We start from the raw sequence: 12,420 nt of genomic DNA, 5'->3' as shown, positions 1-12,420 counted from the left end.
AACCTTCCCCCTTCTACTTTAGGCCATATATCTTGCCGCTTTTTGACCTCCGGGTAAATATGAGCACGCCGCAGGTATCTGCTGACGTAACTATGCACGGGCCGTCAGAGCGACTATAGTCATAACCTTATTTTGTATCCTCATTAACTTGTGGACTTTTGCAATTTGGAAGACCCAGCGCTCAATCTAATGAGGTATGACTTTATGCTTCCGAGTTTGGAAGGACTACCGATTTGGTGACCATCGATGGTTGTGCGGTGTCCAAGGAACAGGGATCTACTTCCGGCATGCTAGATCTCCTTTCACTGTTACAGATGCCTCAAGTGGAAGATAGGTAGATGTCTCTGTGTAGTCAGTGGATGGAAGTTGATTTGGAGTGGCCTTGTTTGAACAGCAGACAGGTCGGAGGCTAAGTATTGGAAATATATATATATGTATATCAGCGAAGACTGCTGTTGTGCACAGGGCTAGGATGCATTGCCGTCGAATCTACAAATTTAGTTAAGATCATCAAGAGCCCTCTATATAGCGGTATTTCCTAAAACAAAAACACAAGCGATAGGACCAAAGAAATTGAGTCGATTATTTCTGACTCGTTTTCATCGGGCGTCAAGTCCAGCCAATCCCATATCCCTTCTCTATGTACTCCATCTGGCTACGGGATCGCACAGTGTGCATCACTAGTCTCGCAGCTATTTACCGGCCATGTGACTTAGGCTACTGTTAGTACGAGGCCCCTACTAACCAAGGAGGGGAAGATAAGGAAGAATAGAAATGACTAGTGCACTTCATTCCTACACAGACTAGGTCTTCATAGGCTGCACACGAGGTCTACTCCCAGCCAAAAGTTCTAAACTAGTGATTGCAACAGGAATGATAATTCTGGCGTGTATCTAGATACTCCTCCTACATGTCTGGAATGTAGCTCTCTGATCCATTTTGGGTATAGTTTGTAGCCACTAAGCATCGCTCAATTTACACGTGACCGACTTTCCTTTCCGAGCCCGTACTTATCTGTCCTGTGATCTCCCACGACCTCGGGAGCCCATAAAAGCGGCGGCAGCTCGGATAGGAAAACCCGAGGAAGATCCTGTATAGCTGCATAAGTATGTACTCCGTACTCCATCTAGGCTCGTCCGGGAATCTTCCCGAACTCACTCATCTCCAACATATCCACCTTTCCCGCCCAGCTGCAACTCACCAAATTGGAACATACAAGCGCGGGCCAAGGCATCGGCCGTTTCACAAAGATCCCTCCGGAGGCTGCCGGTTGTAGCTAGGCCAGATAGAGTGGAAAAAAAACTCCACGATGCATTGACGCGGTTGTTTCTCATTGGCGCAGCCCGTTTGCGAGAGCGAAATGCACTAAACTGCCACGGCTTGCAAGTGAAATTAGTAACTTTCAATGTCTCCTATAAACGGGCGAAATCCAGTTTTTACTTTCCCCGCAGGAGATTGCGACACTTAGTGGATATTCTTGGCATAACTCTCATTTAATGGCGCTGTGTGCTGTTCTTTGATCCTTCGAACTCGTACTCGAATAGGCAAGAGCAAACTTACAAGGTACATATGATCGACGCGACATCAACTTTTCCATGCGAGTCGGTATCTATTGAGAGATAGATAAGCCTCGTTGTGTGCAATCGGGCCAAAACGTGCTTTGGATTAACCTCTAGGGGGTGGAGAGCATAGTGTCTCACGTTGAAGTTCAATGGCCCATCCAATTACCGTCATTGGTTGTAGAACACGTTAATTGCTGTGGGGCCTGCCAGATGTAAGGTGGTAACCCTAGTCTCGAGGTTCCTTGCGCGGATATCGTACGGTAGAAAACGAGGAAGCCGGCATCGGGTGCGGACGTCGATAGTATCAGTCTAAACTAGCGTACCTGTCTCAGGATATTCGATTTTTCTATTTCGAATTCTATTATTTATACCCGCGACCCCTCGGCGTTTATATGTGCGTTGTGCAGGTCGGTATTTTCTAAAATCCACAAGGCAACAGCTGCAAACCATGGCGGACAAAATAACCGACGAGTATGCGGTGGGCATTGATCCCGAAATCTACGCCAACAACCCGGCATACTCCTCTCTCTTTAACCCGTATATTCACAAACAAACAATAATCGCCGATCATGTCTCGGTACAATGCCACATAGACCTCAATGGAATTGATGCCGTCGGGTCCAAGTTCGGCAATCTCAATGCCCATGCAGGTAACTTTACTTCGCTGTGTGCTCCAAACTGCCTGCCCGAAAGATTTGCGCTTGTCGCATACACTGTGGAATATGCATTTCTTCATGATGGTATGTAGATACGACGCTCGTTTATTTTCTGCAACTAACACTGAAGGACAGACGAAACCGATAATGCTGCTGATCAAGAAGCGGTATGACAGCCATAAATTTTTCCATGTGTCCGGATCAAGAAACTTACACAATATTTAGTTGTTGCTGGAAAACAAGATGCTTCACCAGGCTCTTAACCAGAGCGGTATGACTTCCGTATCGACCAGAGTTTCAGATAAAGCACAACGCAAATCTGAGGTCCAGGCCAAGATCGCGGCCGAGTACCTGCGTCTTGATCCGGTGTTCGGTGAATGGTTCCTTAATAAGTGGCAAACGTTCACTGCATGTGTAAAGGACGTGAGAAGTCTTGAATTTCCTAGTCTGGATGACTACCTAGAGTTCAGAATTGTTGATGCAGCAGCAGAGTATGTGGGTACTTTCCCAACTTGAGAGCCTGAACTGATTATTTCAAAGCTGGACACTCTATAATTTCCGATGGGGATCGGGCATCACGCTCACCCCCGAGGAAGAGAAAACCGCCGACCCTATGAGCTACGTCGCATATGCGGAATTATGCTTGGTGAATGATTTGTTCTCTTGGGACAAAGAGTACGCATCTCACATCAAAAGCAATGGCGACGTGCCATTGGTGAACGCAGTACATATTGTCGCAGTTACGCAGGGTCTGACGCACTGCGCAGCCAAGGCAGTTGTTCAGGCTGAGGTGCGAGCACACGAAGAGCGATTTTGTCAGTTGAAAGAACAGTATGAGGCGACAGATAAGCCATCACATGAAGTTCTTAGGTGGTTAAGACTGCTTGAGCACTCGATGGCTGGAAACTGGGTGTGGAGTCTTTGTGTGCCTCGTTACTGCAAGGTCGACAGGAATCCTTATAAAGACCACCTTGAAAAGTATGGCAGTGACGCTGTGCGAGTTCTCACGCCCCTAGACCGGCTTTGCTGGTCAAAGCAAGAAATCAAAGACATGAAGCAGAGTGAGCTCAAAGACCCTAGTTCAAGTACGTATAAAACCCATTTCAGCCCGCTTGAGCCCAACCCTGGCCCAGAACACATGAGACTGACAATATCTCAAACAAAGCAACAGAGAGTGATGTCCTAGCCAGGTACACCCCTGGATACCCATCAATTGACGAGGAAAGTTCTTACCCGCAAGAGTCGCTGAAAGCGATATGATCTGAATACTAACTAAAATCTACAGCCCGTGTTAAACCCCTACGCCTATATCAACTCCTTACCTTCTAAAAATGTAAGACAGACATTGATAGCCGCTCTGAATTCATGGTACAAGGTGCCCGTGAAGTCCCTCTTAATCATAGAGGGCGCAGTCAACTTCCTGCACAACTCATCATTATTGTAAGCAAGCCCAATTCAACCTGGGATCATTTCTCCTCATTGACCTCTCAATAGACTCGACGACATCCAGGACGGAAGTGTCCTCAGACGCGGAAGGCCAGTGGCACATCAGATATTCGGTGTTGGCCAAACCATCAATACGGCGACATATCTGATGAATGAAGCCTTGTATCTCATACAGATGCTTTCGCCATCCGCGGTGTCGGTTTACACTGGTAGGGTTACCTGGCATGTTTGCTTGCATAAGTTTTTGGATTGACCGAAATAGATGAAATGCGGAATCTACAGCTTGGACAGGGCCGTGATCTCTACTGGAGCTACCATACGCATGTACCCACCCCTGCGCAGTATATCAGCATGGTCGATGGCAGTACGTATTGGCACAGCCACATTCACAACAACTTACTGATTATATTAAAGAGACTGGTGGCCTATTCCGTCTCATCAGCCGTCTGATGAGATCAGAGGCGACGAAAAATAGGTATTTCAAACCTGATCACACAGTGTATAGCGACCCAGGCTAACTTGTTCCAGTGACCTTGATATAAGTCAGTTTGCGACCTTGCTTGGAAGGCACTTCCAAATCCGCGATGACTACCAGAACCTTCGAAGTGAAGATGTAACTAAACCCCATATTGTGTCTCTGAGTACGCACCACGGCTAACATGTTGCTTCAGTATACTAAGAACAAGGGATTTTGTGACGATCTCGACGAAGGGAAGTTATCCTTTCCCGTCATCTTATCAATGCAATCTCCCGGCTTTTCCAACACTGCGTTGTCAAGTGTGTTTAAGGGTTCCCAAAAGGGCCAAACACTGTCCCTTGAGATGAAGCAGTACATGCTGGAGGAAATTACTGCTCGCGGGGCTTTCTCCGAAACCAAGGCCGTGTTGAGGAAATTGCACACTGAACTGCTGCACCTTCTTATGGAGACCGAAAAGAAAGCCGGGGGCGTAGAGAATTGGGCGCTGCGGTTGTTGATTATGAAGCTGGATATTGCTGAGGAAAAGAAGGTGGCGCCTCCCAAGAGTGATTCTCACTGGGGGGGTCAACCAGCGACGAGCGTGGAAAGGATGTCAGAAGAATGGGCGGCCTATTGACAAGGCTTGCTTTTTTGAGGGCGATGGAAGAGACGCTTCAGAAATGAGTCTTGATCATAGATACCTCAGTGCACGACGATACGAAATATATACTACAGGCGTTTTGGAGTAAACTTCAGTTTTCTTCGTACTGTACCTTGCTAGTAACTGTTCACGAGAAGAGAAATTAGTTCGGATTCGCAAAGCAAATGTAGAAGCAGGATTCTCATGGCAACACCGGGCAGCTTGGGATGTACGGAAAACACCCTTATCCGAATCGGGTTACCCCCATCCCCAACACGGGACCCCTCACCAACTATTTGACTGGCACATTTTGATTTCAAGTGATTTAACTCCAACTATACCTCACTCTGTCTGCTTAAGGATACTCACTCCCATGTCATCAACTGCCAAACCAACAATCGTCCTCGTGCACGGCGCCTGGCATGGCTCGTGGTGCTGGAGATTTCAAATCCCCGCACTAGAGGCTTTTGGCTACGATGTGGAGACCGTAGACCTGCCATGTGTCAGTGGGGTAGCGGGTACGACGCAGTTCGATGACGCGGCCCACGTACGCTCCGTCGTGGAATCACAGACATCTATGGGTAAGCGCGTTGTTGTCCTAGCGCATTCCTACGCGGGGCCGATCGCAAGCGCTGCCATCAAGGGACTGTCCGGAAAAGGCGTGCTGGGGATGGTCGCTCTATGTGCCTATATCTTCCCTGGGGGCATGGACCAAGGCGAGGCCATTCGCGACATTGGCGACCTGCCCTACGTGACGTGGAACATGCCGAGTAAAGGCCTTTTCCAGACGAATGATCCCCGCAGCTTGTTTTTCCCTCCGGATGTGCCGGCAGAGAGAGTTGACTGGGCTGTAGCGCAGCTTCGCCCTCAGAGCATGGCTGCCAATATGGGCATAGTGCCCCCTCAAGCCTGGCAGGATGACACTTATATTGGGAGATTGGGGTATATTCGGTGCACAGCTGATGTCGTCCTTCCAATCGAACAGCAGGACGGCATGGTGCTGGGCGCAGGTGGCCAGGAAAAATGGGTAGTTCGCACTCTCGAAGGATCTGGCCATAGTCCCTTCCTTTCGCGACCACATGAAGTAGCCGCGGCACTTGACGAGATTGTCAATGCTTTCGAAGCCAAGGTCTGACGGGGAGGAAGAATTGTAGGGTCGTTATCAGTGTGACCACCTTTTGCCTAGGTCTGTGGAGACAAGTTCTCGGGGTATGTGGTCACAACGTGGGAATGGCGGGTAAAGAATGAAGGACTGTCCATGTGGGGTCGCGATGAGGGTGTTTCCCCGTTATGAGCGGAGGTAAACGTCGAGCGGGAGCCCCAAGGGGGAGAGTCTGGGGTATCAGCGCGGGGGGAGAGCAGCTGTGCTGGTATTTCGAAGGTGTTGTGTGGGATATGTAGAAAAACTATTCCAGTTTCCCGGTTACCCTCAAAGGTCAATGAGACTTACCGATGTGCGAGACCCGCCAATTGGTGAATATGTTTAACTCTTCCAAATGCCAAGGTCAAACCTGAAACCTTTCTGATTCCTTTCTTTGACGCCTTACGAATCGCGTCATGGCACTTCGGAGGCTCGAACCCCTCCCGATTCCCAAAGCGGTTTTCCGGCCATTCCCATAAAGGGCAACTCTGACTTCGACGCTGAGAAGGTGAGAAGTTAGAATTTCTATAGGATATTTGCGCGGGTCACCGGGCTCCAATCGAGAAGTTCAACAACCACGCAAACCGCGTTACATTGCCCGCCACTTCGTCCCCGTCCTGGAGCATGTTCCTCCGAAGAAACTTACTATTTCCCCAGCGGTCAGATCCCTTCAACGCTCTTCTCTAAGGGTTGAAGCCGCTCGACTTACAAGACAAACACCTTGCCTCGAGCATGGCCGTTGTGAAAAGTCTCGTCGGAGTCTGGGGGAAGTACCTGGATTTCGCTGCGGTGGGGAGCTATCTGATGTCCAAGGGTTGTCCACTCTATCCCAACAACAGGGTAGCCACTCTCCTCGTCTTTCTATTGCTTTTCCCTCAAAATGGGTCGGGCAGGCTTTCGTGCATGCGTTGAATGCTGACGTTTTCTATTTCATCGTCAGGGGCGCTTGATACTGCACTGGGTTGAATGCTCTGAGACCGAGGCCCATTCCGAGCGCCGCAGGCGCTTTATACTTCAATTCATCCAGCTAGGAACCCCGGGGCGAGAGGTACCCGTCAAACTGCCAAGGTACCTTATTTCTATACATCTGTAAGCTAACACATAACGCTGTCGACTAGCCCTACAACAACTGCCGCTCTCCACCCCAACCAACAAACTCAAATCGACGAGATTCTCCGACCGCACGCCGAATTTTCGGGTCCCTAGAGGAAGGCGTCTGACTACGTCTCTGCTAGGACGGAAAGAAGGAAGATCAGCATAAGGCTGTGTGGGCCAAAAACATCGACTCTCATTTCGTTGGGCAGGACGGTATTGTCCTCGGTGATAAAGAGATCTTTGCTGGAGCAGATCTAGCTGGTGGGCTCGAAATATTTCCCGGGCGGGTTACGAATGAAGATACTGTTATACATCTCGAGCGTCGGGATACCGCTTTGAGGGAAGGGAGTTGAGGAACTATTAATTCCATCCCCGCCGCCATTCTCCGTTCGCCACTGTCTCACCACATTGCCACAATCGTCCAAGAAGAAAATATGCAACAGCTTACCGCCATCAAAAGCCTCCTCATTTTCGAGAAAAAGGTGTGTCACTACACAGCACGAGTGGTACACGCCATACAGTCCTACGTCACGTTCCCAATCCCCTTCGTACGCGACATCACTATCAGGAAATATCCGGGATGCTGTGAGCCTGGAAGCATTCAGCGACGGAAGGGGGAAGTGGGTGCTGCGTATTGTCTCGGAGGAGAGATAGGGCCGTCATACGCTGAATAGGAGCGACTTGGCATCTCTTCCCACGGAGTTACCACATACACAAGCACATACACCGTCAACCAGACCGGATAGAGGATGACGATTGACAATTCCGAATACTGCCCTATGAGTAACGAGGACTTCGCCGGTGATTTTCAGTTGGAAAACCTACCTGAGAATTTCCAGGACGTACTTGACCCGTGTTACACGCCAGATATATACGTGGCATCGCCGAAGTCGACGTTCTCACCAGGTCTTGTACGCCAGCCTAAGTCTATACAACGGTGACTGCCACACGGTTAGTGCAAACCGCAGCTCCCGTCGAATGACTATTGAGCGTAATACTGATCGCCACATATGGCTTAGGGCTATGAGCTAATAATACCCAAAACAAGTGAACTTAATATAAGGAAAGTCGGCGTGATTCCGTTTGAAGTTAAAAGCACATACACACCGTTTATCTCCATTCTTCGTCGTATTCTGGCTACTCGTATCTCCATGGTTCTCGCTTCGGGGGAGAGAATTACCCTAACTTCCCGTGTGGATTTTCGGGGGAAGTGACTCGGCCCGGAAAGAACAATCCATCTAGGGCTCCATGAAAAAGTGCAAGGTGGATTTCAAGCTCGGTGGCAAAGGAAAGAATATCTTAGTCTCCGGCGCTTGTTAATGGCAGCGTGAGGGCGATCCTTGGAAGCGCGAAGAAACATAGGGTAATGAGCAAGTCGGTGATCAAGGGATTTGAACCACAGCGAATTGTGGTGACTGTAACAGGTTGTATTCTGTATTTTATATACACCCTTAAACGGAGAATACAATTGTGTTTTGGAACGGAGAAAGCCAAATACCAAGAATAAATTACCACGGTCCACAGTGAACAAACATCTTGAAATTTTCAATCTGCAGTACGTATATGCAAGCCAATCACTTTTTCAGCTACGCCACACGAAAGCCCGAGTCAGCTTTGTTCCGAACCGGCTTCAGAAGATTCCAGAATAGAATAAGCAAAACAAGAACAAGAACAGACAGAACGCCAAGATCGATGGATGATACGCGGGATATTTGAAGAATATTCCGACCCCTTGGAGCCTTTTGAGTGGAACCGCCTTGTGAATCACCATTGACCATGCGACCAGAGGGATAGACATCCGTATAGGTGTCCCACCACTAAACTCCTACAGTTTACCCGCGCCGCGGACAAGCTGAGTTCCAATGGCCACCAGGTCAACCTTCTTGATCTTCCCACTTGCTGTCTTAGGGAAATCGCCAGGAACGCCATCAACACCGAGGTGAAATACAAGTGTTGGCACCTTATGTTTCCCCAGGGTTTGCTGAACCCATTCCGAGATGTGTGCCTTTGCACAGGGGTTTTCGCCATGTTTGAGTTGCAAGAATGCCGCCACTGCCTCTCCGTACTTCGCATCTTGGATACCCACTACCGCCGACATCGAGATTGCCGGGTGTTCGTTGAGGCGATCCTCGATCTCTGCTGGATATATGTTCTCTCCGCCGCGAATGATGGTATCCTTGATCCTGCCGCTGATCCGACAACGTCCTTGCTCATCCATGATTGCTTCGTCGCCTGAATGTATCCAGAGAACTCCATCCTCATGCACGCGCATAGCCTCACTCGTCTTCTCGGGGTTTTGATAGTATCCTTGCTGCAAGAGATACCCTGAGACGCACAGCTCTCCAGGACTTGCAATGGGGACAATGGTTCCTTGCGCATCCACTATCTTTGCCGTCGTGTGTGGTAAGATTTCCATCCATGAATGGGTCCCTTCTGGTTCAAAGCCCTTTGAAAGGAAGCTCAGTGGGGAGGTTTCAGTCATACCTAGCAGGGTTAGATTAGTACTGTGCGAAGCAAAGTTGAAGATGGATCGGGAACCTACCATATGCAATACCCAGGTCTGCCAGACCAAATTCATGCTGGAGCTCTCTCAGAAGAGCCGGGGAAACTGGTGATCCACCGATAATTCCTGTTCGAAGAGGTGGCGGACGAGTACCACGTTGACGGTACCACTCGAGAACAGCAGCGAACATGGTTGGGACGCCTTGAAGTCCAGTACACCTTTCGGAGATCAGTGCTCGTGCTGTGGCAGCGGGATCGAATACTGGTGACGGTAGAACGAGAGTTGCACCATGACACAGTGATGTTATCAGGCCAACAACAAATCCAGACGAGTGGAACAAAGGCCACGGACAACATATGGTATCATTTGGACTGAGACCCACTCGGTCACCTATTAGAAAACCATTGTTGACGACGTTACTATTCCCTCGAGTCAGTTTGTATGCGAACACGTCGTGCCGAGGAAGGCTTACAAGTGAGTGAGCATCACCGCCTTGGGCATCCCAGTGGTGCCACTAGTGAATTGGAAGTTACAGATCGTCTGTGGAGTAACTTGCGTTTCTGCTGCCTTGCAAGCAGAAGCGGCCTTCGCACCGTTCGGTGGGATATTGAAAAAGTCCGCATAGGACTGCAGATTGGACGATTTTGAACACTGTCCTGAGAGAAGAACCATGCTTCGGAGATCTGGCAACTCGCTCTTCTGGTTTTCAATTATCTCGTTGAGTTGATCGATGCATGGCAACAGACTGCGTTTTCCAAGGCTCTCAGTGATGAATAGCAATGAACACCCTATATATTGAGATTAAAAATTGCGTTCCCAATTGTACCAGTATGCACTGACCAGTAAATCGAAGGGCTCTTTTGATTTCCTCCGTTGTGTAAAAGGTGTTCAACAGAACGATGATTGCTCCAATGCGCGCAGTTGCCAGCGCAACCTCCACATATTCTAAAACATTTCCTGCAAAGATGCCAACGCGATCTCCAACGGAGATTCCACTTGCTATCAGAGCTTTTCCAAGAAGCTTGGTACGGTCGTTCAATTGGCGATAGGTGATGGAGTTTGACGTGCCGGGGCAGGAAATCGCAATGTTGCCTGGAAATTGGTCGGCTTGACGCTGGAGTAGATCCCCAATTGTCCAGTTCCGAAGTGCCGGCTCCAGAAGACCCTGTTTATAGGAAGGCTTTGGCTGGAAACTGTGATGTGAGTCTTGCAGGCTCATTTTGAGAGTGGGGGGTTGAGGAAGGTGAAAAGATAAGCGGGAATGTCCATGGCAGCCAAGCTCTTGAATCATGGGAATAAGCTAGGGGTTCGGAATTTACTCATCGTAATTTCAGTACTTCCATTTGGAAGCATGGCGATACATCGTGACCTTTCAGATATACGATACAGTGCAAAAATACCATATGATGTGTCAAATATCATTACGGTACTAGCCCTTACATGTATGTATATACAGGAAAGCCGGTTATAACGAAACTGCCTTGGTGAGGTGATTGCGAAGGCTAATGATTTGCTATGAAGACCAATGTTAGACATGCTGGTGCGACATGGCCTTATATATATGAGCCAGTTAATTTGAGCCATCGGGGAATGACCCAATTGTGTCTGGATATTCCGTCAGCACATATTATCTTCTATCTAACGTATTTCTTGAAAGTGATATATAGTGCTAATAAGCCTTATCGATTACTATCGGCAAGTAATGAGAATATATAAAAGCGTTGGTGGTTGAAATATAAATATGGAATATGTCGCATTTACTATATGTTTTGGACTGCGCCGCTCGCTTGTGCGCGCCACTCGCTTGTGAAATACGTTATTCTCTACTTAGAGGGATTGCTGGGGTAGGTTTCAACAGCAGATGAATTTAGCAGCACCTACGATGTAGCGTCCGCCGTGTTTCTTCGGAGAAATCCGAACTCTCACCCCGCAATATTGACTAACGGCGGCACGATGGGTATGGGGCCGAGTGAACTAGTAACGCAGGTGTTCTTTGGAACTCCTTAGAGCCATCGCGGTTCGCCTCTCGGGAAGAATGCGCTGGCCGTTACAAACGCACTCTAAGAAAATATGTACCTTTCGTGTTGGTTCGACATCCTGTAGCACGCCAACTGCTCTGCCTCCCCATGGGCCAAAACGTCTGGGGGTTCCTCGGCCCACATCGAACTCCACTGTCACGAGGCCCTTTCTGCTATGTTCCTGGAACTGCTGGTAATTCGCCGAGCGAGGAGAAATTTCGGGCCATCTTCGGGTGGTGTGTCCATTCGGAGAGGGGAGAGATATCCGCTCGGCGTAGCCCGCTACCCCATGGGGAACCCGGTGGATCTGCATCCCGGCTTCTTCGGAGGGTCGGGATCTACTCGAAATGCTGAAATATCTAAAACTGGGAAAGGACCTAATGTAGAATTAGTAGAAGTCAGCGACCTGGCAATGTTCCATACCTGCTCTAAAATGAACTGACAATTCGGGGATGTTAACGAAGAATAATCTGAACTTTAGGAGGGAATCCACCCCATGTCCCATGACTTTAGCAAACTGTAAAACTCGCGTAATAAACCTCTTTTCTGACGTGCATAACATATTGAGGGTCTTTATTCTAAACTTTATTGCAAGCTTCTCTCCTGACTTTCCTTCTTCCATGATGCCTACACTACACGGGTTGTTTACAAAGTAACAGGGAACTATTGTGGTTCTAGGTATCCTAGGTACTGTATGCCCAGAGGGGAGTCTTCATCTGCTTTGGACTCTAGCTTTATCCAGGCTATCCCAGTTTGTCTTAGAGACCTTAGGCCTGGGACACCGAAAGATCCTGTACATAACCCCGGTCCCGTGTTTGACCCGCACAGCCCGTGGAGGAGTGACGGCCGAGGCCGATGATTCGATCCCGCATGTCCGCATTCTACACTCATGACGACCCCAG

General features: G+C 48.9%; 4 protein-coding genes across 4 annotated transcripts; 3 read left to right on the top strand and 1 right to left on the bottom strand.

The window, feature by feature from the left end:
* Positions 1-2,010: 2,010 nt before the first annotated feature.
* N7489_003072 (terpene synthase family protein) lies at positions 2,011-3,478 on the top strand (the record flags this gene model as incomplete). Its single annotated transcript, XM_056708827.1, has 5 exons — positions 2,011-2,302; positions 2,354-2,385; positions 2,444-2,709; positions 2,759-3,303; positions 3,384-3,478. 5 exons carry the CDS (start codon positions 2,011-2,013, stop codon positions 3,476-3,478), a joined length of 1,230 nt encoding a protein of 409 aa, XP_056573129.1.
* Positions 3,479-4,323: 845 nt separating this feature from the next.
* On the top strand, positions 4,324-4,758 carry N7489_003071 (uncharacterized protein; the record flags this gene model as incomplete). Its single annotated transcript, XM_056708826.1, has 1 exon — positions 4,324-4,758. The coding sequence occupies one exon, from the start codon at positions 4,324-4,326 to the stop codon at positions 4,756-4,758; it is 435 nt and encodes a 144-aa protein (XP_056573128.1).
* Positions 4,759-5,134: 376 nt separating this feature from the next.
* N7489_003070 (alpha/beta hydrolase) lies at positions 5,135-5,896 on the top strand (the record flags this gene model as incomplete). Its single annotated transcript, XM_056708825.1, has 1 exon — positions 5,135-5,896. The coding sequence occupies one exon, from the start codon at positions 5,135-5,137 to the stop codon at positions 5,894-5,896; it is 762 nt and encodes a 253-aa protein (XP_056573127.1).
* Positions 5,897-8,822: 2,926 nt separating this feature from the next.
* On the bottom strand, positions 8,823-10,719 carry N7489_003069 (uncharacterized protein; the record flags this gene model as incomplete). Its single annotated transcript, XM_056708824.1, has 4 exons — positions 8,823-9,481; positions 9,540-9,919; positions 9,973-10,288; positions 10,341-10,719. The coding sequence occupies 4 exons, from the start codon at positions 10,717-10,719 to the stop codon at positions 8,823-8,825; spliced, it is 1,734 nt and encodes a 577-aa protein (XP_056573126.1).
* Between the last annotated feature and the right edge of the window lie 1,701 nt (positions 10,720-12,420).

The sequence above is a fragment of the Penicillium chrysogenum genome, assembly GCF_028827035.1.
Source record: "Penicillium chrysogenum strain IBT 35668 chromosome Unknown utg000001l_segment0_segment0, whole genome shotgun sequence".
NCBI classification, from domain to species: Eukaryota; Fungi; Ascomycota; class Eurotiomycetes; order Eurotiales; family Aspergillaceae; genus Penicillium; species Penicillium chrysogenum.
This window is presented reverse-complemented; position numbering and strand designations above follow the sequence as displayed.